This window comes from Opisthocomus hoazin, chromosome 4 (assembly GCF_030867145.1).
Source record: "Opisthocomus hoazin isolate bOpiHoa1 chromosome 4, bOpiHoa1.hap1, whole genome shotgun sequence".
Classification (NCBI taxonomy): domain Eukaryota; kingdom Metazoa; phylum Chordata; class Aves; order Opisthocomiformes; family Opisthocomidae; genus Opisthocomus; species Opisthocomus hoazin.
The window spans coordinates 73,009,253-73,037,030 of record NC_134417.1 but is presented as its reverse complement, the minus strand read 5'-3'; the positions used below and the strand labels follow the sequence as shown (position 1 = coordinate 73,037,030).

The 27,778-nt window shown below is 38.6% G+C and overlaps 1 protein-coding gene across 4 annotated transcripts in view; it reads right to left on the bottom strand.

Moving 5' to 3' along the window:
- Positions 1-27,778, bottom strand: part of PLXDC2 (plexin domain containing 2) — a 283,407-nt gene that overhangs the window by 115,189 nt on the left and 140,440 nt on the right. For all 4 annotated transcript variants that reach the window (XM_075419491.1, XM_075419492.1, XM_075419493.1 and 1 more), the window contains 2 exons: positions 16,613-16,759; positions 9,910-9,979 (listed from right to left, as the gene is read on the bottom strand). In XM_075419491.1, the coding sequence (XP_075275606.1) occupies positions 9,910-9,979; positions 16,613-16,759 (217 nt within the window). The remainder of the gene's footprint in view (positions 1-9,909; positions 9,980-16,612; positions 16,760-27,778) is intronic.

The following is a 27,778-nucleotide window of genomic DNA, read 5'->3' as shown; positions in this document are numbered from 1 at the left end:
TAGAAATGGATTGGAGTTTATTTTTTAAACTTATAATCATGTAGTAAACCAAATAAATATATTTGTAGGAGGTGCAGAAACAAATACTTGTCATGCATAAAAATCTTTACTATGGTGTAAAAGTGCAATATTATTGAAATTTTGCAATGCTACTGTAAAGGTTGAACATAAGATATATACCTAATATAAAATTCTACAGTAAAAAGTGATGGATTCGTCTTAGACATAGCTTATGCCTAACAACTTCCCAGTACTCAGTGAAGCAGTTGCTGGCTGTCCTGAAGGCTCTTCAACTTAACATTAAGCCACTAATTTCTTATGAAGTGTCTGATATGCAAAATTATTTAAGTGCTTGTTTGACATTACATGTGAGCAAATGCTTTGGCTAGTTCTCTGTTATTCTATGAAACAGAACCTTACAAACATGAATATGGTCATTTTAAGTCCTGTTACTACTTCAGTGCAACTATTGCCCATAAGCCTCACAGTCAAAGTGGCAAATGCCTTCCCAATATGAAGGTCAGAGCGATGTCAACGCATATGGAATTAATTTTTTTTTCCTAAAGCTTATGATTCTCTTTGCCCTAAGTGTTTCTGATCCAATTTGTAGATATAAAGCACAGGGCAGGAACAGAAAGAGTTGTAAGAGATCAATGACAGTAAGCGAGACAAAAGAGAGTTTCAGGGGAAAGCTGACAGAAGGGCTGCCCCCTTACAGAAACAGGAGAGGTAGTTCCAGAAGGGACACTTGTCACAGGAATAACAGACAAAGGAAGTTTTACAGGGAGAAATTTTTTTTTAACATCTGTACAACAATATAAAATATCAGAAACAGAGGAGGTAACTAGAAGGCAATTCTAAGAGCTTATATTTTCCAACTAGGTGGATGGATTTCCCTCCTGCTCAGAGGTCCTGCAAAATGTGACGCGTAGTATATTAGAATCTTCTGCACTTTGATACGTATTTTTCATAGTATACCTCCTGATGTATTTGAAACAGTACAATTAAACATGAGTACCATCATCCTGCGTACACACTCAATGTCCAAAGGAAATTCAAAATGTGTTATCTCTGTATAGAACTTAAACTTTTAAGCAGCCAACCAGTTAGCTAGCTAACCCAAGATTTTTTGTCTCTGTTACTTTCCCACAAGCTATATGCACACTTATAGACAGTTTGATACTGGAAGAATTGTGATTCTTTCTTCTGAGAATAAAAGATGACTTTGAATCTGTTGTCCTGACTGGTCAATGTTTAGAAACCATGCTCAGGTACCTCACAGCTACTCATCAGCGCAGGTTCCCATAACATCAGGTTTCCATGGAAAATTTATTTCAGTGCCTTCAATGCCTGTGATTTTATCTTGGGTCAGTAGTCGTTAAAACACCTGCAGTTTTCACGAAAAGCTGTGTGTATTTTATATGCACAAAGACCTTTCTCTTTAAGAAGTATTTTTAAGCATATGGTCTGACCTTAGGAAGTAACATAATCATACAAATAATTCTTGATTTCATTTTTAGAAAATTATCAACCTTAATTTGATCACAGTGGGATTTAATATTGGGGTGCCTTTTTATTTCTTTGTTTGGTACTGTTTCCATTATTAACTGTGGTAAAAATGCTCAGGCAGCATCTACACCATAAGAACTACTTCAAATAATTCCTCCATCTGCTTCTCAGGAACGTTCCTCTACCCAGGGATGATTTATCAAATATTATCCCACCAGATTTCAATACAGTCGTTACAAATTTAACTGCTTGCTCCAGCTTCAGCAGGGCTATATGTGACTGAATCCCCACCCTCAGGTAAATGCCAGAAACTCGCTACAGAACGATAGGGAGTCATTGCTTCAAATGTTTCGGGCTGAAATAGCCTACTGCTCTGCTGAAATGAGTCAGTGCTTTGGGTCTGTTGCTTGCTGTGGAAGCATTTGACAGGCTGTCTAGTTTCCAGATCTCTGAGCAGTAAGCTACAACAATGAGGTAATACGTGGCTTGCTTGTTAAAGGCCCATCACTACTCTGCTTCAAAACCTATTGCACAGGATTATTGACTCCTATTGCTGTTCTCCCCATAGGCTCCCATCAGTCCTCTAATATCCTTGGTTATATTTGGCCAATACACACAGTCTTTGGCATTCCAGGTTGCTTCAAACATCCAAAGTATTTTTTCAGTGCCATGATTCTATTGCCTACAACATGTCATTTAGCTATCTTTTGACTGGTTTAGCAGTTGCAAGCTTTCCTTGTTGTTAATTCTTACACAAGATGTCTACCTATACAGAATATTTTTGATTCATTTTTTTTTTTCTCTGTAACAAGTTTGAGTCCTTTGAGTTCCGTTTTTTCCTGATGTGCATTTGTGCATTTGCTATTGCACAGGGAAGGTGGACATTTCTGGAGCTTTCTTTATGCCAACTGGTAAAATGTCTCAATAGTCAACTCACTCCGCTTTACAAATCTAAAAATGTAAACATCTGTACATGAGCTGATTACACCAGATTCTCTTTGTAATGATACATATATACATTGACATATAGAGAGAATTAGACACAGGACACAATTCATCCAACATACTTTAAATGTCTGCCTTCACTGTTCATAGACTCTGCTGACTATATTGATTACAACTCTACCGACTGTATATGAGTTTAGGCTGACAAACATGAGTATGGCTGTTGGTACAACTAGATGAATAGTACCCTTTCTATATAATCTATTTGTTTTACTTGTAAATTTGCCTGCAGGCTATGCCCATGCCTGTAGCTCATACCAGAATTATTTCAGACTCTCTGCACTTTCATTGCAGAGTGCCCGTTCCAGCACTACTGGTGATGAACCCATTGTGAATCTGCTAAACTTTCAAAAAGCAATAACTATGTCACTCAATCCCCTTTTGCTTTCCTTCACCAAATACTAAACTCTTGTTTCTCTGTTGTTTTTTATTTCTTACTTCTTGATAGCATATATTTTAGAAGTTATGCTTATAAAGATGTGTCTTTCAAATTGACTTTTTCATGGGATGTTCAGGCTGTTACTGACATGTTCAGAGGTTGCTGGAGTAGATAGTGATCTTTGCCTATTAGAGGTCATCAGGTGGTTGCTCCTACCTTGTTCAGCTTAGAATCTACCCCCCTACAATTGTGTGTTTTTCCTTGTGTAACTTACCTGCTACTAAGCGTGCTGCTATTCATGTTCTTCCTCATAGAAGCCCAACACAATTATCTGCTTTGTATCCGTCATTTCTACAGTATTCTTGCTTCCAATTTCACATACCTCCAGAAACTCACTCATTTCCACCATAATAACCTGCATGATAGAGTATAGAGAGCACCAAAGAAGTGCAATATTGAAGTTGCATCTTTTCATTCACACCTGTTTTTCCTCTCTTACACCTCTGGAGGTAGTCACCTCCAGCTTGATTTCTCCCTCCAATTACTTCTACTGCAGTTTTTCTTCTCTCTAGCTTTTCCAGGATCATACCATCTCTTTGCTACACAACCCAGTCCTCCCATCAGTTGAAACCGCTTCCAGCTATACTCCGCCTTTTCAGTGTATCAACTTCTTTCAGCTCATTCACCTGATGGGGCTCCTGGATCCTTAATATATTACCACAACTCCAACAGAGAACCCCTTCCTCTCACTCATCCTGTCCCCTAATCATCAGCATCCTCTTACCCTGGTACAGTCCATCTTGTTGGCGTCTACATGTTCACATCCCAGAGCAAACTACGCTTCAACCTTCCACTGCCCTTCATCTCTTTCTCTCCTAGATTCAGGCCTTCTTTCTCCCTTTGAACATGGAAATCAGTAGTTACTCTCCTGAGTTAAGACCAAGGGAAAAATCAACCAGAGACTTCAGGATTTATCTCACAGACCTAATTTTGATTTTTAGTTTGCTGAAAATAATCACCCCTATATTTCTGGGACTGATGTTCAAGGAATAAAAGTTTCTTTAAATTCTGAAAATTTAATTTCATTAATGATATCATAATTAACTGAAACAAATTTGCTAGTGAAAAATTCAAGAGTACAGTAATAATCAGCATGTTAATATTTGCATTGACTTCTGTTTTGCATAGCAGTCACTGGCCTTGGGAATAAAACATGATGGATGGTTCAAAGCGGGCAACCTCAATGTCAGAAAATTCTAATCATTACAGAATTTTCTGGATCAGTCTAGAAATGTTCAGTAGATGTAGAGAAAATTTAAGAGAAATGGGCTTTGAAAAACCTTAAGAAAAGCCACAACAGAACCCAAGCTGATAGTTACTTACTATAAAACTGTAACATTTTTAGGTGATGCACACATGGTTTTCTTTTTAACGACAATTCCAGAAAGATTGGCTAAATCAAAGGTCATATTGATCGGCAAAATCATCTAATATGTTTTGGAGCTTCCAGATGTTGCTCTGCTGGGGAAAAAAAGCTAAGGGAAAGTAAATAAACTGTCAAATAAGGGAAGTTATTGCCACCATACACTTACAGGTGCCTCTAGCAGGACTTAGCCCCAGATTAACCCCAAGTTTTACACCTCTATTTGAGGAAGACTTCTGCTTTATTTTCACCTGTACACATACTTTTGTTGCATTCTGAACACCTTTTCTATGTATTTGATGTAATTCCCACTATTGCATGCTTCCTGCTACAGCAAAACCACGAGAGGACAGAGGACAAAAGAAATCTCATCTTAGCCCCAGTGAACAGATACTCAGTGTGAGGCAGCGTGACTGTTGAGTTTATGACCTGAGCGGGGTCAGACAGACTGGGGCTATGGCAGATGAAGTGATAGGGGCTGGAAAGGCTCAGCTCTGGTTTGTTCCTCACACTGGGGCTCATGCTAGTGGGATACACTGCTGGTTTCCACAATGTAGTTTCCTACTGCAGTTTCCTGCACAGTCTGTTGAAATCTTTCCCGGCCTCTATACCAGTGTCTACAGGGATGAAGTGTCTCATTCTGTTGTCATCACTGTGTCTGCAAAACGAGCCGGAGAAAGAGACAGGACAGCATTAATCTCTGTAAAAACCTAACTCACAGACTTCCTCCCAGAAGCATACAATCTGCGTGTGAGTTCAGCATGGGTTGAGTAAGAAGTTTTCGGCTCCTGACTTCAATCTTGTTCACCTAGAATGCCTTGTGGAGCAACATTTTGCACAAATCCTCAAAATTTTCTGTTGTCAGCCCCATACAACAACCTGATAACCAGATTTATCTACAGTGGAAGTTCTTTGCTACATTTAGATGGTACTTCTATCTCTGAAAACTCTACCAGTGTACTCAATGCTAACTATAACAAGCTACCTACAGTATACTCAGTGCTAATGACAGCAGCTGCCACTACAGGTACACAACATAGGAAAGATAACTACAGTATGTATAGTAACAACTAAACTTTCCTAAAGAGTCAAGAGGAAAAAATAGGAAAAAATTAAAATAGTGTTTAACATAGGTACGATTGATAAAATAATACATTATTTTTCTATTAACTCTATATTAAAAAAAATAAAACTCATTCTTGATTGCCAAGTGGTAAATTCAGGAAGACTGCATAGGCTCATTAAAATAATTGTGAGGACGATAAAATTATAATCGAAGGTTTCCCAGCAAGAATGTTGCTGAACTCATTCTAGTCCAAAAGATAACAGCACAAACCACTACATCATAATGGTGTAAACTTATGTCAGTTCAGGATCTGTCTCTGAGTTCACTTCACAATATTTATATATTACATTACCTATAAAAATATAATTGGTATTAAAATGAATAAAATAATTTATCTTAAAAAAGTTTTTGAACAGAATACATGTAAAAAAAAGAAAAGAGATACCTTGAAGGATTCCCTAATAAAATACCAGAAGTGTTCCCATACTAATTTTTCTGCAATGTCCAGTAAAATCTGACAGACCTAAGGTATTCTTTTACAAACAACTGCTTAACTATTTCCTTGATAACTCTGTTTTAGAGAAAATTTCCATGACCAAAATACTGTTTTCCCCGTATATGATAACACAGAACTATGTTTTAATTTGCTGTTTCCCTTGCTGCTTCCAAATATCTATAGTTTAATATGAAATTTAAATATGTTTTATGTTGCTAAGCAATTTAGTTCTATTACATGTTCTTGATTTACAGGTTATACACAATAATATTCAGTTATTCCATGGGAAGAACAGAGACTGAAACTACTTTAAGATCTGTCATGACCTCTGATCATTCAAACTGTCAGGAGAAATTCCAAAAGACAAAACTAAAACCTTTATTAATCCCAGGCAACAAATATAAGGTTTAAAGAAAATCCATAATAACCTGGGTTAGCTACCATCTTCTTCTGCAATGCTGCTACAAGCACAGTGATACCATAGAGAAATCTAATGTCAATTAGAGATGCCCCACACAAAAAAATGCTAAATAATTTACTGTATCTGATACAAGGCCGCACTAGAAAACATAGACTGATAAACAAAAAAATAAGCCACAGAGAATAAACAAGTGGGACTTAATTACCATGAGCATGGAAAAGTAATACAACCAAGTACGAAGCATTGCTGTGTGTTGAGTAGCATGTGGGGCCACAGAGCTTCAAAGACTCCAGCATGAAGGGCTGTGTTACTGCCTGGAAAGCTGTAGCACAGAGAGGGTTTTCCCACCTCCAGGGACACTGAGCTCAGTTAGAGGTATTAGTGACAGGCAAAAAACCCAGACTTTGTGAGCTTAGCTCCCTGACATTTGCAACATGGCTCACTAACTCCCGGGTGGTTTATTTCAGAAATAACTGCACCTGTGGTCTGTAGAGCACAAACTCTAGAAAGCTTCACAAAAAACAAACTCTTCTTCTTGTTGTGTTATCTACTATTAAAGCTTTGGGAGCTCTACAGACATTGTTTTAAAAATGCTCTCTACAGGAATGTGGGGAGATAGATGCTCATATAACAAAGAACCACAAATTACTAATTATCTTGATAATAGTATAAGCTGTCTTACCTACTAGTTATGAATTAAATAGCCTGGTCAAATACAAGCCAAAGACAGCAGTGAATAAGGCGCTCGAACTAGTTATTGTCACTCCCCATTATTTCTTTCCTTAGTTAAAGACAATCAGATGGTCAAAAACATTCAGAAGAGGAAATAAACATTAAAGAGAAAAAGAAGGTGAGTTTTACTCTGCAGCAGTTTCAGTGTCATCTTAAGTAACTTGTGGACCCTACTATGCCACAATATAACCAACATGAAGAATGGCAGAAACCATTTAGGTAGACATTTTTACTGTTACAGGGTTTTAATGTGCCATTGTCCCTAACTTTCCTTTTAACAAGGTTATTTAATTTATGATTTGGAGGTAAAAACAGTTTTTAGTGTTGTCGTTAGCATGATTAATCATATCCTGCTCTCCAGGAAGTGGACATCTGTCATGCGGGACTCCTGTACACAGACTCTGTCATTATTTTTGATCTCAGAATAACCTCCGGAGGAGTTCCAGATGTCTAATAATAGTAATGCCATTGCCATAAAATCTTGGTTACAAAGAAATAGTAGACCATGCAGTATAAAAAGCACTTGGAACTTGCCTTTATCCTTTGTTGCTGGCTATAAGCCACACTGCACCACCAATGACTTATGGTAACAAAATTTGGAAATATAAGCAAAGCAAAACATTTATGAGAGAGTTAGGACAGAAATAGATCTTTCTTTTCCTGTCAAATGGGTTTAGGAGTCTTAAAGCCATAGAAAAGGTTTCATCCAGTCCTAGATTGACAGGATGACTTGCAGTTACTGGGCTTTATCAAGATAACACTTTTAAAGTGATTATTGACTAGATCTTACTTTTCCATACTTAAATTTTGAGGTTGAAAATCATGGAAGCACCACATGAAAGACAAAAATATCTCTGTGCTAATGCCAATGGCCTATATTAAAAGGACTGATGTTAAAGTCCTATTTAGCTTGACAATAATCTATAGATCTATTGACAGCAATAGTATATTATTTTATTTAATAAAAGTAGAGCAAAAAGAAAAGTGGAATTATCATTTAGTGCTCTATTAATAGCAAGAGAAAAGAGCACTGTAGAACTGCAGCTGTTCTTATCAGCTTAGATTTGTTTTAAAACAAACAAAAAAAAACCCAAAACACTCCGATTCCCCAAGTGCTCTACACCAAAAGAAAAAATGTTTCCCTCACAAATTACTACTACACAGCTCTCCTTGGGAGCTTAACTTTACTCCCAAGTCTTTGGGGCCAGATGGGGGAGACTGATGACAGCAGTGTGCTAGTGACAGCAGTGGTAAAAACTCAGGGCTTCCATTAAAAGTGAAGGTCCATCAGTGTGACCACACAAGAATAATTACTTGGAGAAACAGTGAACTTTGTGAAGTGTTAAGGAACCAAGTTCAGCAGTAAGAATATGGGACATTTACTGAGCAAACACTGTCCCCACTGCTGCTGTTTTAGCTGTGCAGGATCCATCTCACCCCATTCTTTCATGTTACACAGATCATGCACTTGATTTTGGCACCCCTTCAAATGCAGCTCCTCTAATAAGAGCATACAGCTTTAGGCATCAATGATCAAGCACCAAAATGAAACTAAAAGGAAAGCAGAATGGAAATCAGAGAAGCCTCAAAATCCCAATCAGTAGTTCATGGCTCATCTGATCCAATTCAGCATCAAAATGTCATTGCTGATCAAGACGAGAAAACCCTGGTACTGAAGTCACTCTGACTGCAAATCAACCATTTAATATCAGCCTTTATTCACCTCTCATGATCTATTGTATTCTTCTGCTTTGGTAGCAAAATGGAGATCCCGACGCAGAGCATGGCAGAAACCTCTGTTCCAGCTCCTACTCTTGTGGAGACACAAGCTGCAATTCTTCCCTAATATTTTAGCTGTACTCTCTCCATTCAGAGGTCCAGTGGGACATGGGCATTCCCTGATCCTGGCCAGCTGGCCATCCATAACATCAGAAGGAGAAACCTTGACCAGAGGCAGGGTAGAGTAGGTCCTTGTGATGGTGACCCCTATTACTGTTTGCTTGTCCTGTCACACTTCTAGGCAGAGCACCACCAGCCAGAGTCCATGAACTTGCTGGACACACTCAAGGAGCAGAGAATGCTGTGGGTATGCTCTCTGTAATGCTGCCCTCTACATCTCTATTTTCATTTTTTGACCATTACTCCTCCTCCTCCTTTTTCTCAGTTGTTGTCTTCCATAGCATTTCATTTTCCTCTGATGTCCTCTTTGTCTTTCAAGGACGTGGAGTGAGAGTGGAGGAGAAAGGGTCAATGGCTGTTCTTAGCGCAGGAGATTAGTTCAAGCAGCAGGCAGCAGCGGTGAGAGAACTCTGACCATGAGCCATCAGTGGCCCCCAGAGCTACAAGACGAGGTACTCGAGCTGCACCACACCTCCAATCTTACGCCACAGAAGGCAGAAAGGAACACCATGGTACAGTTGCAGACACCGTACCACACCAGGGCAACGCACTACAACAGGTTTGCCTTACAGGTGACAAGTTTCATACCTCTAGCAGTATTTCTTATCTTTGGATAGTAAACCCTCTATCCTCACGCAGGCAAAACCCAAGTTTCCCTCCTTGCTTTGGCTCCAGCACTCTCCGCAAGTGCAACTGCTCCAGACACACACACACAAGATTTCTGCAGGAAATACCTAAATAGAAAATAATTAATGCTGTCAAGTCTTACATTGAGAGGGTTTTATTACAGTTCAACTTGAGCAGCTGGAGACTTTTCATTGTATTGATATTTTGTAGTTTTCTTTTCGTGGAAAGCAAAATTTCCTAAATAAATGCTGCAGTTTATCTCTTGACATACATGAGGGATAGTAGGTATTTTAAATGGCTGCAAGAAACTCTTCTCATACTACTCAAAGGAAATGGTTAGAAAGCCACTTACCCCCAGTTGCCACAGTAATTTCACGTAGAAAATGGCCATAAAATGGAAAATCGAAGGACAGATTCACTCTCTGAAAGGAACAACACCAGAAAATAAAATCAATATTGTGTGGAAAGGTAAGAGAAAACAAGACGAACAGTCTCCCACTTCAGACGTCCATTTCACTGCTTTTTATTTTTCACTGGAGCCTTGCTATTCTTAATTTGGAATTGCCAATAGCTAACTGGAAACAATTCTGTGTAGCACTTAAACATCTGAAACCAGTGGATATTTATAACTGAAGACTTCAGAAAATAAAATACATCAGCAGACATTATAACTCTCTCATAAGAATAAAATTAATAACGATTCATAGAGTTTTTCCTTAAAAAAATGTTGCTTTAACCTCTTTCTTAAGATGAGCCATCAATATTTAAGGACCTAGCAACACCTAAATTTTACAGGATACTCAGTCCCTTGTCTGCAGGTGGTTTGCTCCTCTGCCACGTGCTCCTTCAGATTCAAGGGCTCTCCCTGACATCCTGCTGCTACCTGGGTGCTTATCTCATGAAGGCTAGTCACTGCAAGGCAATTCCTTCATCAAACCCATGACACCAGTTCTCAAACCTTTCTCTACTATTAACTAGAAGCTGAAATGATTTATACAGAAATATGCAACAGAAGTATTAACAAACCCTGCTTAAGGTACTTACTGCAAAATAAAAAAGTAAGAAAAATCTTCTCCCCCTTCCCCTGTCAGCCTGTGGGTGACTGTCCTCTGTCATCTTAATTTGCAGCAGGGAACTGTAATTGAAGAACAGACTATTCTCCTCACCTAAGCTTACCATAAATCACCATTCAAACTCAAACTCATTTTACCTATCCGCCTATGGGTCTCCCTTTTCCCATCTATTCCACCCCTTTCCCAAAGCTCACTGATTATTGTGGCCACTCATAATTATCACCTGGTATGTTACATATATAAACTCTGAAGAAATCAGTAGTCATGACAGAAAGGAGTGTTGAAATCTCAGTAAGGTCTTTTTGCTGTTTAAATATAACATTCCATAAAAAACACATCACTTCCATAATGGCCCAAAGCCCAAATATGAACTGAATATGCATTACTATTATTTATTTTTCAGGAGGAGTTACTACAGTAAAAATTGGTGTGAAGATGGGTTTTTGTTGACTATCCCCTGGTGGGGTTGATGTAGCTTGAGAGTTAGCATGACTAGGCCACTTAAGCAAAACAGTTAGCATAACTGAACAGGCTGCTGGAAAGGACAGCTAGGAATAACAATTGAGAAAGTTCTGATAGAGCACAAGATGTGGGTTAGCAAAAACAAGATGTGTTCAAGGACGTGGAGGCAGTCTGTTGCTATTGGCGTTAGTGCATAGTTACCAACCATAAGGGAATATGGGGCGCGTGAACAGCGCGTGATTTGTTTGTAGCCTATCCGAATAAGCGTGATAGCGTGTACAGAGATGAAAAATGTATATAACCACACTAGTAGAGCAATAAAGTGAACTGACTGTGCATTGCATCAATGTGTGAGAGTCGTTCCTGTCGCTGCACGAATGCTGAAACTTGGCAATCCCCCAACCCTAACCTTTGATGACCCACTTAAGACAGGACAACAGTCTAGACATCTAAAAAAAAAAGAAAAAAGTGGAAAAAAACCCACCCATTTTGTCTTTATTTTCCCTGTCATTATTTCTATTCTGGGTTTATTATTTTCAGATTACATCTGAGTATTTCTTTTCTCGGGAAGAATTATATGTACATCCATCAGAAATGTTTGAAAAATTATTTAGCATGAAATTAACAGCTGAAGATTTACAGTAACTTTAAATTAGCTTTGCCTTCCACCTAAGTGGAAGACAGAATTTTGACAGGATTTATTAGCATTTTTTTTGTTTTTAATTAAAATGCAAAATCCATTTGCATTGCATTAATTGGACTGAGTAGTTTTAATGACCTTTTCTATATATACATAAATACGGATATACAAGTGAACATTTCTAATCAAAATGGCATATGCAAAAGACAGATCATGAATTAGCTTAAATATATTTTTCCACGTTCTACAGTTCTCACTGCTGAGAAGGTGGATATGTTTATGTATGCATTCCATTTAAATTATGTCCTTGCTCTACCAAACATAATTTCCAAGAACAGTTAAAAACATTTATTTTCTGAACAAACCTTCCCTCTTTCCTTTATACAATTTTGTTCATTTAACCTGTTAACATTAACTTTCTGAATAACACAGTAAGCATCAAACTTCTTCAAAAGAAAACTGTGCCCCCTTAACAGTCTTCTAAATGGCTATAATATAAATATTAATATAAAGATGTTTGCAATAAAGACTTGATCCTATGCCCACTGCAGCCAGACATAGATCTCCCATTGACTTCAACCAAACAGTGATGTCTTAAATTCTGACAATGTAAAAATGTTTAATATAGAAAATTGTTCAGTGTAATACTGTAATAAAGTACCAACAAGATTTAAGGAATGTTTTAAAGTGTAATATTGTAACAGTCACTAGAAATAAATGAGGTTTTACTTTTGCTACTAGAAAGCATACCTTATTTTTAGAAAGAAAATCAGAATTTTCAAACATTGGAATAAAATTTTTCTCTCCATGCATAAATGATAGAATGGACCGACAGGAAGGGGAACTGAGTTTCCAAATATGAGGTGATCCCATATCTAGTTCATTGTTACAATAATCAACTATTAGATATATAATCTAAGGGAACTACAGGCCGGTCAGCCTCACCTCCATCCCGGGAAAGGTGATGGAGCAGCTTATCCTGGAGGCCATCATCAAGCAAGTGGAAGAAAAGAAGGTTATCAGGAGTAGTCAGCATGGATTCACCAAGGGGAAATCATGCCTGACCAATCTAACAGCTTTCTACGATGACATGACTGGCTGGGTAGACGAAGGGAGAGCCGTGGATGTTGTCTACCTCTACTTCAGCAAGGCTTTCGACACAGTCTCCCATAACATCCTCCTAGGGAAGCTCAGGAAGTGTGGGCTGGATGAGTGGTCGGTGAAGTGGATAGAGAACTGGCTGAATGGCAGAACTCAGAGGGTTGTCATCAGCGGCGCTGAGTCTAGTTGGAGGCTGGTAACTAGTGGTGTCCCCCAGGGGTCAGTACTGGGCCCAGTCTTGTTTAACTTCTTCATCAATGACCTGAATGAAGAGTTAGAATGTACCCTCAGCAAGTTTGCTGATGACACCAAACTGGGAGGAGTATTAGACACACCGGAAGGCTGTGCTGCCATTCAGCGTGACCTGGACAGGCTGGAAAGTTGGGCAGAGAGGAACCTGATGAGGTTCAACAAGGGCAAATGCAGGGTCCTGCACCTGGGGAGGAACAACCCCATGCACCAGTACAGGCTTGGGGTGGACCTGCTGCAGAGCAACTCTGTGGAGAGGGACCTGGGTGTCCTGGTGAACGACAGGTTAACCATGAGCCAGCAGTGTGCCCTGGCTGCCAAGAAGGCCAATGGGATCCTGGGGTGCATCAAGAAGAGTGTGGCCAGCAGGTCGAGGGAGGTTCTCCTTCCCCTCTACACTACCCTGGTGAGGCCTCATCTGGAGTACTGTGTCCAGTTCTAGGATCCCCAGTTCAAGAAAGATGAAGAACTACTGGAGAGAGTACAGTGGAGGGCTACAAGGATGGTGAGGGGACTGGAACATCTCTCCTACGAGGAGAGGCTGAGGGAGCTGGGCTTGTTTAGCCTGGAGAAGGCTGCGAGGGGACCTAATAAATGCTTATAAAAATCTGAAGGGTGGGTGTCAGGAGGATGGGGCCAAGCTGTGTTCAGTGGTGCCCAGCAAGAGGACAAGGGGCAATGGGCACAAACTGAGGCACAGGAAGTTCCGCCTGAACATGAGGAAGAACTTCTTCCCTCTGAGGGTGACGGAGCACTGGAACAGGCTGCCCAGGGAGGTTGTGGAGTCTCCTTCTCTGGAGATATTCAAGACCCGCCTGGACAAGGTCCTCTACAGCCTGCTGTAGGTGACCCTGCTTCGGCAGGAGGGTTGGACTAGATGACCCACAGAGGTCCCTTCCAACCCCTACCATTCTGTGATTCTGTGATTCTGTAAACTCACTGATCATTCAAGCCACACCTAAAATTTTATTATACAATTAAGAAGATGGTGGAAATATACTGAAAAAAAATCACTACTAGTGATACAAATCTTGTAGTGCTAGACATTGTAATTTTGCCATTAATATTTACGTGTTACTTTCCCCAAACAATGACCATGCTGTTTATAGAGCCAAACCATCTCATGGATCCACTCTTTATCACTTCTCCTATAGAAGCAAAACCAACTGGCAGCTTCTGGGAACTCTTAGGATTATATACTTCCAAATGAAGGAAAATACAAAAATTCAGTGTAAAATTTTCCGCTTTCAAGGAATCCCAGACACTATTAGAAAAATTCATTAATATTCCATATATAGTAATTTAACTCCTTGTTCTACTGTCAAATTGGAGAATAAACTTTAGAAATTATAAGCATGTAAATCACCAAGTCATAAAAAGATTTGCAAAGTGCCCTTTTAAAAAGAGTAATGGCAAAGTTCATCTCTATGGAAGAGAAGGGAAGAGATTACTTCTTAGTTACGTACGATGTACGTAATACATGACGTACGATGTACGTAATACATGACTTTACAATTGTGATACAGTTATAGAGAATGTGTCTTTTTTAATTAACTTTGTTGTGTAGTACACATGGGTGTTTATTCCTCGGACACATAAAAAAAATCAATTATAGACACTTAAGTAAAACATAAAGCCTTACAAGATGACTCATTGGTACTTTTTCACCCTCCAGGAGGGACATAAAACAAATGTCAGAAAAAGAGCATGTAGACATGGCTGCAGCCATTTGAGTTCACAGTCCAGGATATTTGGGTAAGTGTGAAAAGAGATGGATACCACTGTGCTAAACTGGGACCACAGCCTTCTCTGTTAAAGCTGGCACCAGACATTCAGCCGCAAAGTCTCAAACCACTTGTTTTGGGGAGAAATAGCTGAAGCTATCATGCTGCCAAGCTCCCTTCTGCCATGCTGAATGGTCCTCCACACCGATCCCACACCCAAACCAAAAACATTGTTTCATGTTAAGCCTCTGTTTAACAACTTCAGCAAAATGTCCCCCTTGGAATCGACATTTTTAGGTGTATAATCACAGGGATACAACTGGAAATGAGAACAATGGCGTGGAAGGGTGTCATCTTCACCAATCATTAAAAAATGTTAAAATTTCTCAAAAGAATTTCACTAATGTTTAGGTCCCAAGCCTCATAAATTACTTTTATTAAGGAAAGATGTTTTAAATTATATAGGTATTTTAAATTCCTTCATTACATTTTTTTGCATATTTCCATTCTCTCCCTCAATGCAGAGTACCAGGATCTCAGATGAAGAAGGCAAGGCAGACAATACAGGTTCTCACTTTTAGGTACCCATGAGGTTTTTTTCTCATTAGAAAAAAATTGTCTTCAGAAAATAGCTGATACAGTCTTTTATTAGATCTACCCCAAAGATATAGAGCTGCCTGAACACTCTGCATTTGCATTTTCCCTGGCTTTTTACAGTCTTTTTGGCTATGAGGAACATATTTTATGTATTGGACTCTGGCAGTCACATGTAGCGGATTTATCAACCCACTTGTTTTTTGTATTCTGAGCTAAAGACCACAGTATTTCTTCTTGCTGCCTCTCGCATTCCTCTGAGACAGTCACCTAGCTGGTGCCAGGAAGGCAACAGATACACTGAGAGAAAAGATGAATTCAACTTGGCTTTTCTCTCATCTTTAAAACTGTTACACACACCTGCATTTTTAAAAACTGTACAACTTTTAAATATGGCATGAACTAGACTTTGTTTTTAAACTGGCAAAACCCAAAGACCTTTTGCTGGAGCTAAGTTGGTGAATGGATAAAACAAGGACCTCACGAAGCACAATTCTGAATTGTAATTTTCTGTACTGAATTTGTGCTAATATTAGCTTTTCTGTGTATACCATTTCCAGCCACAGGTGAGATCCGAGAATACAATCTATAGATCATGCAACATTCAATTTCATTTCTAAGCATGTGAGCCTACTTTTTGCTTACATATTTTACCAGGCAGCATGATTACAATAAGTTGAACAAGATTGTTATTTACACTCTGTGATATTTACTTGTTGCTACCCTGAAATTGTGACCACATCTATCACTTCTGTTACTATGTGACTTTCTCATGAGTTTTATCAATTTTCCGGAAAAAAAAAAAAAAAGTGTGACATCTCGTACAAAATGGAACTGCAAACACAGAAACACTCCACAGGAGACTTAAACTTCGGCAACTTAATCCTGAACGCAGTTCACTCGCTTTTGAATTCAATGATAAAATTCCCTCTGACTCGAGCAACACTAGTCTATTGTTCGATGGTTTGTTATCCTTAAGAACGGAGGTGAATTTTAGATAGATCTGCGAAGGCATCTCTGATGGACTGTTGTAGCAGGTGCAAAAAGGCAACTTGGAATCATTTTACAGCAACAGTGTGCAGACTTTCACAGCTTAACTAAAATTCAAAGATAAAGCTCTGTGAACAGTAGTCACAATACTTAGTAATACTATCGTGTCTGTCACTGGTGAAAAAGATCCATGTCAAAGAAGAAAAAGGTATAATAACTTACTGCTGCTTGCCGATGGGTATTGGAAAGGATCCCATGAATCTTTACTTTGTCTTTCTCCATTTGGTCTATATTGACCCACAAATCCCGGCTGGTAGAATCATATGGGCCATATGTCCTTGAAGTATAATAATTATGATCTGTGTCCTCCTGAAAGGGGGAAAAAACCCACAGCAAATACAGATTAGAATGGAATATGCACCTTAGTTTATATAAAACTCACCCTTGAAATACTGAGTCCTGTTGCTCCTGGGAGCAGCAGAAAAGACTACACTGCAAGTCAACAATGAAGAAAAAAGTAGAAATTGCAAATGTGTTGCAGAAGACAGCTTTGCTCCTAACAACAAGCAGCTGGCAAGGCAAACAGTTACCTCATGCAGGCATCTTGTATTATGATTACAATGTTCACTATCCCCAAATCCCAATCATACAGCTCTTGTAACCACATCAGCGAAATCTACGGCAAAACAAACAAAAAAAAAAAAAAAAAAAAAAGGATGGCCAGTAAGCGAGTAAGTGCCTGTAACAACGACCATGCTCTAACAAAGTGATAAGCAGTACTTGGAGCTAACACCTTAAAAAAAAAGTTATATTTTTTAACATTTCTAAATGTAATTTACTAGAATACCCCTTATAAGAACATCCAAAAAAAAAAAAATCTTAATAGCTGTAGGCTTACAATGCTATTTCATTTTTAAATCTCCAAAAGATTGTTTTACTGTACATTTGCCACTCAGAGAGACAAACACACGTATCGTTGTGAAAGATAGCTTCCCAGTTCTCACAGTCTGACAACAGTAGTTGCTGTCTTGCTCACATCGCAGCAAATTCAGAGGTAAAATACACGAACCCTACACACGCCATAGCAGATTGTGCTAGTGGCTCATCAAATCCTGCACCTTGCAGATACTCAATTCCACAATCAAGCGCACGGTTCAGAAGGCAGTAAAGTCTTGGCAGTGCCTGTTTATTTCATCTAAATAGCTGAGACTCCAACACTCAAAAGGCTCTGTACGGCACTCCACTGCAATCAGTTTACGCTTGAAATCATGCACATTTAGCACGATAAAAAAAGTAAAATTTTGAAATATTATTAGGTAAAATTTAGTAAATCTTTAAAAAAACCTAAGTATAGGAAATTACAAAATTTCTGTCAGGGTCACTAGCTATGAAGGTCTGTACGTTCCTAAAAGATATCTAAGACAGTGAGAGGAAAAAAAAAAGTGTCTGGTCTGAGGTGAGAGATGAAACATATCTCAGATTCCCTGTCTTCCTTAATTGAACCCAAGCTGTTGTAACTATAAAATATTTAAATCAACAGCATTGCCAGCTTTCTGCTAAATAGCTACAAGTGATACTGTAAAAATACATGCTGGTATTTCTCATTCGCTTCTCCCTTCCTTATCCCCTGCACCAAAGCAAAATCAATAAAGCCTCGATGATAGTGTTTTAAAATTGGAATAAACTTAGAAAATAACGTGGCATAGAAAATGGAAGAGGCGGACTTCGGATTTAGAATTACCCTCTGTGATGGAGAAGTTCCTCTCCCACAGCACCTCCTATACTCAGCAAGCAGTGTGGGACTATCCTCGCATCACAGTGTGCTGCCACGCAGACCTGAATCCACGCACCTCCTCCCCACGACCCACTCTCCAGAACATACACAACCCATTCCTGCTGAGCTGAAGATATACTTGGCAAGGGCTTATATTCTAGATGATACTGTTCATGTTCTAGGCTAAATAAATTGACCAAAAATCCTGCTTCAGCTGGATTTCATCCTACATTAACACCATTACTGATGTATTTTACTTAAGCTGTTGCAGATGTAATCAGGTTATTTTCTCCCTGGCGTTTTCTATAACTTCTGCTGTACCTTACATGCCAGAATGTACTTGCCCAGTAAATCTCAGTGACACTTTTGAAGCAACTTCTAACAATTTCAGCAGCTCTAGGTTAGTCACACAAGTAAATATAATTAAAACTATACTGTCAGAAAGATGACAAAAGCCAGCCACCTGATCAAATTCTTTTATTTTTTAATGGTCAACAGAAACAGTTATTACTGTCTTGTATACAAAGGAAGTCAGTAAATTAAAAGGTTTTGACAACTAAGATATATTTTCTCAATCTAATTTATCATTCTGACAGAATTTCCATAGAAAATGAAAGTTACATTTAAAGCATTATAAAGACCTCTGAGAGACAAAGAAGAAATAACTACAAAAACAGTTTGTTACAGATAAACATGCAATATTTATACTATAGTTAAAACTGTGCACAGTTCTTGCATTTTCAGTTTTTCATAACTAATAAAGTTACTCCAGTTAACTGTGAACAGCTAAGCCCCTACCCCCACAACTAGAAAGCTTAAACGCTGAGCCTAGCTGGTTGCTCTGTAAGAGTGCTTTAAATTGTATCTTGATCTATGCTTAAAGCAGACTCATCATACATCTTGCAAATCAAACGCAAATTATAGCCTTCAGTTCAACAATTTTGTCAGTGTGAGAGGAGTTACTCATGTATAACCAACTATCAAATTTTGTGGAAAAAGAATCTCATTTATTACTTTAATTGAAGTTAAATAACCTTAGATACTTCTGGAAGGAAACAAATTCACTTCTACTTGGACAATAGAAGCAAAACAGAATTACTCCTGCTCTTCAGAAATGCTTCATAACCTTCACGCAGATGTGTTTTATGAATGCACCATTAAACATTTCTTTCTCATATCCTATTTTTTTTAATCCTTTGTGTAAATTTATAGTATGACTAGAAGAGGAACATACAGCTAATTACTAAAGTTGACCTGAAGAACTTGGGAACTCTTCGTAACTTTAGGATCCATGCTTGTATTCCAAGTCACTGCCTGCATAGTTTTTAATGTGCCTTACCATGGAAATGGAATTGTTCGAGTCTTCCATAAATTTCCCAGCTGCAGAGAAACATTTTAGTAGTATCAACAGACACCTAAGAGTTTTCATCCTGACAGACCTGTTTATGTGCTTTGGTTGATTGCACCTGCTTCATAATACATTCCATCCCCTACAGGTACTATGTGCATAAGTAGATGAAAAAATGCTTCAGGAACTATGCTGAATTTGTATGTAAACTACTGAATTGAGAAAATAATTTTAATAGTTATATGACACAGATGTAGACTTCTGCAGATAGGTAGAACTATATATAAAGAAAGCAGAGAATATACCCATTACTACTTCAACAATATTTTTCTTGGTTTTGTTTGTTTTCCAGGTATTTTGGGGATGTGAGCATTATTTCCCGTTGCTTTCCTAGGTGTACAGTTCTGTCCAAATATTGCATAGATATGAAAGTAGGAAGCAGCTATTCTCTCTTCTATTGAGCAGAACAGCTTTTAAGCAAAGGATTTTTTCTGAGAGATTTTTTTTTGCACCAGCTACAAGGATTACCTTTGGCAACCTTTGTGAGCATAAAGGGAACATTTATTAGAACCTCTCTCATAACTCTTCCCTTTTGGGGAAAGAAATTATTTTTACCTGAGGCAATCCTCGAAGCTAAGTTGCCATCTTATTGTAGATTGTAAAGAAAACGAATTTCTTACAGTTTTCACAAGGGATATTGTCTGATGACACCTTGATTACATTGCCATACTTCTCCAACTACAGCTGAACTTTCTCAGGAAAGCTGAATGCATGCACTATTCATGAAAGCTCAGCACAACTGAAGATTAAAGTTTCTTTAAATTCTTGGTGTTCAGCATTTGTCAAATTCAGTGACGGAACAGGCATTCCATACGTTACTTATACAGATACTCCCAAACACTGTCCAAGCACCACATACCTGTTTCCTCAATAACTGCTGTCCATTAATAGATTAAGGCTTCAAATGTGTGAGGCGAGCTGTCACAATCAAGATAGTATAAAAGTAACTATGTGTGATATTTAAAAGTAACAACTACATTATGCCTCTGAAATGCTTTCAAATTACTAACCGGGATTCTGGCAAAAGATGTACACGAAAATAGTACTGAAATAGACAGGAAAAGTTCCCTCTCAATTAAATAAGACATTATAATTCAACAACGATGCAATCACATGTGTAAGCATGGGACTTCATGGGTTTAGTTCTCTTCCTGTCACATTTTGTCTTTAACAGAAATTGAAAGGTACTGCAAATCTCTAGGAGACAGAGGATATTATCAAACGTCATTTACATTAAGAATAAGAGCCTCTGTTGAATCCAACTGCACGAATATTTTGCTTTTAAATATGGGATCCAGCTGGATCCAAACCACAGACATTACTGAACAGAAAGTTTTGCCATATATATATGTATCTCTCTAAGGCTACAGCTGAAAAAAACTAGTAACTTCAACCAGAGGAAAAGCAGCTGGCATCCAGGAACGAGCTCTGCTGTTGCACAATAGTATGCTTTAGAAAAACTCTTTAGTTTCTCTGTAGTTGAAAGAACAGAGAAAGACATTCACAAAGCAAATCATTATAGATCATCCAGCTACACAGCAGTTACATTTTGGTAGCTTAAATTTTGATTGCCTTCTCCCAGTCCTGGGAGACTATGACATGACCAATGAAAAATCAATCAATCATCCAAGGCTCCTTATTCTTCAAATGTCTGTGATTAAGTGTCATGAGTTACCGCAAGCTGCAACAGAAGACAACTAGATTGGGTTTCATTTGATAACTGTTGTCGCCCTAATTTGATAACTGTTGTCCTTTTAAATAGTTTACTTATTGAAATTGCATTTTTAGACTTCCATTGAGATGACACCATAACAGACAGACTCTGAAGCCATCAAGGATATGGAGTTAGACTTTATAGATGCCTAATTTTATCACTGCAAAAGGAAAGTCTGGTGTCTGATTTTTAACAAAATGCATTAACAAATTGCCCAAATTTTGCTAAAAATTATAGACTAGGTTTATTTTTAAATTAACTGAAAGTGCTGTTGGTATTTGCCTCAAAAATTAGTGCTGAGGAAATTCATCACCAAATGCTAAGTTCAGAAACTCATCCTTAACTCTGAATACAAAATGAGCATTTATAGATGCATAGCCTATTAATCAGACAATTATGCTTTCTGCAAACTGCATTTGTAGAATAAAATGGAAACAGAGAAGGAGAAAACAGACAATTATATATTTGAAAATAGATTACTTTTCAGAGGGAAAGCAAACAGAATAATAAAATACTTCTTGCGAAATTTAGATGAAGGAAATGAGCCAGCAATTAAAAGTATTTCTGTAATGAGGAAAAGCACTTCTGGCAGTTCATTTTGCAAAAAAAGGGAAGAAAAAAAAAAAAAAGAACACCCTTTCCATTAAAATAAGCCAGCAACAAGATGGCCCTGCAAGCATACACCACCACCAGCTTCCTCAAAACTATTTGCACTTCTAACCAATCTCACGCAATGCTTGTTACTCTCTTACTGTATTCTCTGCCTATCCTGTCAGTAAAATACAGCTAAAATTGACTTCTGGATTGTTTCAGATTTTTGTTTAAAAATTGCTCTTAGATTTCTGAACATCGTTAGTACCCACCGGCTAGAGACAGCACAAGGGAGAGGACAGAAATGACCACTCATGTAGGACTTCAGCTAGCTCTGCATTCCACCTGATGGAAAGCCTCTTCCAGCCAGCACGTGTTTGGGCACTGAGAATCACAGAACGGTAGGGGTTGGAAGGGACCTCTGTGGGTCATCTAGTCCAACCCCCCTGCCGAAGCAGGATCACCTACAGCAGGCAGGAGTAGGATAGATGCACGGTCACGCTCTGTGTTAGCAGGGCAGAGGAAGCATGTGTGTATGGTGTCACAATTGAATTTCCTCATTTATTTACCTTTTCTTCAGGCAGGCACTGACTGACACAGGGGTGGGTGGCAAGGATACACAGAGAACATCCCCAGTCTAACAGCCATTAGTAGAACAGGTAACAGAATATGAGAAAAGATCATCTGTCCTTAGATGGGGTCCTAAGAGTCAGGCCAGAGAAAACGGGGAAAGAGACACTTTGCATGCTGTTGCCACATAACTGCCTTTTAAGAGAGAGTACTGTAATTATAATCATAACATAGCAAAGTTGTGATGCAATTTTACAGTTTTATATGATCTGATAACCAAAGAACCCTGAGGAATTCTTAATTTGAACTGGCCTCTCAAAACACAAAAGCTCTAATTTCAGTAGATAAGGTACACGCGAACGACCACGTGAAATTCTTGCAGAGGATATATATAGTGGCTGCTACTTAGGAAGCTCGATTGTTATGAGTGGGTTTCTGATGCTCAGAAGTAACAATTTCATTTCATAAGTGCTATGTATCAAGGATAAACTCTCCACTGTTCAGTTTCTTAACAAAAGCACTTGTTCTGTATCAGCCTCTACTGAGGAAACATACAATTTACAGAACTGCCTCACTGCTTTTGCAATAACAAAGTTACAAATTATTCTTCTGGGTTTTTTTTGGTCTTTTTTTTTTTAAATATTTGATGTGGGAAGAACTTATGAAAAATATACATGTATATGGCCATAGCATACATGTTACACATCAACAGTCAGCAGAACCTGAAGACAGTCTGCAGACATCACTGTTGATTACACAAGCCTTGGGAAAATCCATTTTGAACAGCTAATATCATATCTAATGAATGATGGGAACCCAATCTAACAAAAGAGGAAATCCTTTGTCTATGTGCACTGGGATTAAGAACTTGATCTCACACCATACTCGCCACAAAGAGGTTACACAGGTGCTCTGCAGAGTCCTGGAAGCCTGGTGTGTGTGTGTGCAGGAATCCTCAAACTCAGGTTTTCATGAGGGCCAGTATGGAAGGCACTTTACCCAGAATCTCATAGATTTACATCTGGAGGATGTTATTGTAAACACTAAACGATGCCATACTGCTGGGATGAAACAAAAGCATTTAGCCCACAGCTCTTGCCCCTATGTACGCACAAAGCTTTACACAGCTCTACATCATCTTAAACTCCCAGGTTTTTAAATCGCACTTTTCTGGGTGCCTGACAGCACCTATAATGGGGAATCACACATGCTGACGGACAGCCTGGCAGAGAAGGATGCCATAAACCTGTTATTAATCCAACAAGCCGTTTAGTCTTTCCGGCTTTGTGAAAAGTCAATGTGGAACCACTGCCTTTCTCATGATATTCAGCCACTTTTGAAAGGAAGCTTCCCTCTTGGGGACTGCTATAAAACTGTCAGCCTATTTAAGGGTCATTATAGCAGTCTTATAAAGCCCCTTGGACTGTCTTGTCATAAGCGACAACCTTCAAAAGAGCAAAAGTCTCTGCAATGCCTTATTTAAAAGAGGAAAAAAGCCAAATCACCGAGTCACTTAAAAACCAATTACATTTATTATGCAGTTTTGTCCCCGATTTGCTGGAGCAGGAGTTTGAGAAAAGATATTCTCAAAATCAGCCCTTATTAACAGCTCTGTAGCATTCTGTCCACTTAAAGAAAATAATAAGAACCATTGCAATAAAATGACCATGAAAACACCTAGCAGCAATTCGATTTTGAAATAATTATGAAAAGTGTTATAGAGTTTATTTTCTCACTTTTAGACATGTATAGATGACTACAGTGTTCATAAAATTGAAACTGTAAAAATTACTTTTTTAAACATAAAAATCTAGCTGTCATGACTAGACTACAGAACATCAGTGGTTAGCCCTATTCTTGAAAGCTCATTATTCCAGATAATGCCATAAATAATTACATTTTTGTCAAGTTAGCTTTTAAAGATTTTGTATTTTAGTCTTTTAAAGATTCACTTCCTGTGTGGGATATAACCAACAATGTATTTTTGAGTGTATATACTTTGACACACTCAGAGCCACACTTGTGCAATTTTTAATTCCCCCTAAGATACATTGTAAGGTCAGTTTAATATTATTCTTGCCTTTTTTTTTTTTTTTTTTTTTAATTCAGGTATTAGAGCAACTTTAAACTCTCTGTAGCCTATTTTTACCCCCAGTATATATTCAGAAGCTGGGACAGGTAAGTCATCGTTGTTTCCCATTCTTTGTCCCTTTTTTATTGGAAAAGACAAGAACAAAACAGAGCAGCCAAGACCCAGCAGCCCTGAGGCCTTATGCGAGGAGGGAAAATGGCAAATCTATATCGGGATGAAAACTGTTACAGATCTGGAAGATTAAGTTAACATTATCAGGTACAGCTTCTAGTTGATCAGGGCTTTATGTAGGACAGTGCAGGAAACTGCTTCCACACTCACTGGTGTGTGCTGCAATTCCTGAGCGGTTAATATTGCGTCTCAGGGACCCATCAGGGCTCAGAACTGAAATTGTAAGGCAGTCAGTTGTAAGAACACATACGACTGCTATTAAGTTGATACAGGCAGGAACACGAGTTTATTAATGCGGTAGCTTTTTACCTGCAGGGATAAAGCCAAATTTGAAGCTTTTAAAGGTGTCCTATGTTCACCTCACTCAGCACCAGTCTTTGCAAAAGCCGTGCTGTTCAGTTCAGCTGTGTGCTGCTCAGCATACAGCCAGGCAGCAGCATGCTCATCGCAGAGCCTGGGCATCAAAGGACAAACTGCATCACCACGGCTTCTCTGGAGAACGCTCGGTTCAAAGAGATTTTGACCAAAATTGGTAGTCTATTTAACCAGAGCACTTTCTAGTTTAGCTCTCACATACAACACACTTGAATCTTTAGTTACTAGAACACAGGACTGACTGAAATCCACAATCAATATGCAAAATTTCAAAATTACCATTCATGTCTCGGTGAGAAAGGTCATGATGATTAAAATGGTTAAGCTGTAGCCCTGATTTCTACTGCTCTTTGGAAAGCTTGCTCTTTGCGTTGGAAAAAGTAGGCATTTTGCTTTGTTCACATGTATTTTTCTATATACATCTGTAACGGGAGTTCAGTCAGGGTATTCCACCCAAGAATATTGAAAAGAATGCTATGCACATTTTTAACAAACTTTTCTCACCAGCCACATTTCCTAAAGACTTCTTACAGAAATGCTTCTTTATCTGAACTTGCAGTCATGCTCAAAAAAATAAATACATCCCTTGAGAGCTCTCTAAGTGCCACAACTGTAAGACATCATATTTAATTGAGATGCTTGATGAGACACATGTTGGCCAGACAGGTGCTTCCAAGTCACTCCCTTTGCATAACATCAGGCTCCAAACAAGCCTTCTGCAGGATCTGCACTTTTGCTCTTTTCAGCGGGGATATTCTGAGCACTTCACAATTACTCAGACAAGATCAAGATGCTAAATAATATCCTTCCTCTGCTGTCTCTGAGAAGAACTACTGCCTTGAAGTGAACCCAGGGTCCAGCTGATCCAATATTCTCAACTATTTCAAAATTCTACTAACACATGATTTTCTTTTTGATAGATTTTTTTTCTGTATAATTTCCAAATCTGTGTTGCTTTTTAAGAGTCGAGTGATTCAAAGGGGAAAAGTTTCATAAACTTGTATTTCCCTTTTTGGCTGTCAGCTAAATACAGGGCACTAGAAGATAAAAGACAAGGCACCACAGAATTATTTTTGACTTGAAGGGTGTCTTTTCACAATTTCAAGCAAAAAAGTGATGGAAAACTTGTATATCCCCTCCTAAGCACTGGAAAACAGTGAAAGATGAAGACATGAGATTTTACTCGTGTTCCAAATCAATATTTAGGGGAGGGGGGACGGATGGACGAAGTAGGGGGGGACTGAAGGGAGTGAGGAGGAATCTCAGCCTTTTGACCCTGACCAGAAATAGGCCATTTTTATTTTGCTTGGTATAATTTGTTGTTGGTATATCTGTAAAGAAAAAAAATAATCTTGGCCTTTTCACTTCAATTTTAGATAAATAAATACGTAGGTGAGCAGGGTGGTATTCGGTTTGCAGGTTAGACACTTCAGCGTGGCTGTTTGCATAAGAGCTAGGTTTCTAACTGCTCATTATCAGAACAACAGACCTAGCAAATGCTGTCAGTGAAGATTTGCCAGCTCAGCTCAGCAAGATTTCAGGTCCTCTTTAAAGTAAACTGAACACCCACCCTGACTGCACTGCCAGTACTGACCATGGATGAGATGCAGTTGCTTAAGCACAGGAGGAACCCAGGGCCATTTGAGACTTGCAGATATGAACCAGGATCTACAGCAGACCCCTCTCCTACAGAAGAGGTAATGGACCGTTCAGTATAAGCACAGTGCCTAAAATCATACAAGACACCTATATCTGGGCAATCAAACTTCACCTTAAATTTCCACCATCTATTATAGGATACTTTACCTCACATACAAGGACTTGCACATACCTGTCTACCCCACATACACCTATACCTAGGTATCCAAATTGAGGAGCTGAAATTACCTTCGATTTCAACATTAACTACAACTAAAAAAGAAAAACACGTGTAGAGACTCCAGCCTTTCATAGCAAGCACAGAAGCCTAGTATTTTATATAAATTTGTATACATTATTAGAGCAGTGTACAGATGTGTACTACCCCTAATTGAATGTTGATGTAAGAAAACCTTTGCAGTATATTTAAGAAATTACCTTGATTTCCAAGGTAAAGGAGTAACATGGCTGACGTGTCATGAAGATAATACTAATATAAGAAAATAAACATTTTATGTGTTGTTAATGGCTAAATGATAACATAAAATCTTCTGTTTCCATTTTTACTGAAAAAAATTTAAAACCTAAACCCTTTTCTCACTTATATTTATGTAACTGTAGTCCAGCTGTATAGCACATGAATTGGTTCTTCAACAGAATGAAAATACTCAGAAATAAGTTGCTGTTTCATTCAACTACACACTCATCAACTGTACACCTGTAAGAATTTGGATTCTGTTTTCTAGACAAATAGGGACATTTGGTGCACTTGCTCATAATTATGGAAGCAAGATATTCCAAATATTCTCACCAAACTTGCTATAAACCACTGTGCCGCCCAGTCAGTTATAACCCCTAAATGAGCACCCACCAGGCTGCTGATGTGCGGACCCACACTGCTGGCCCACTCCTGGATATGGCTAAACTCAGCAGTAGCACTTTGGAGTCTTCTTCTCATACACCAGGAAAAAGGCATCCACACTTCACCAGAGGCCGGAAGAGCCCAAGACAGCTGCTTGTTTTGCTGTCTGTACTGGAGCAAAAAGGGAATACCT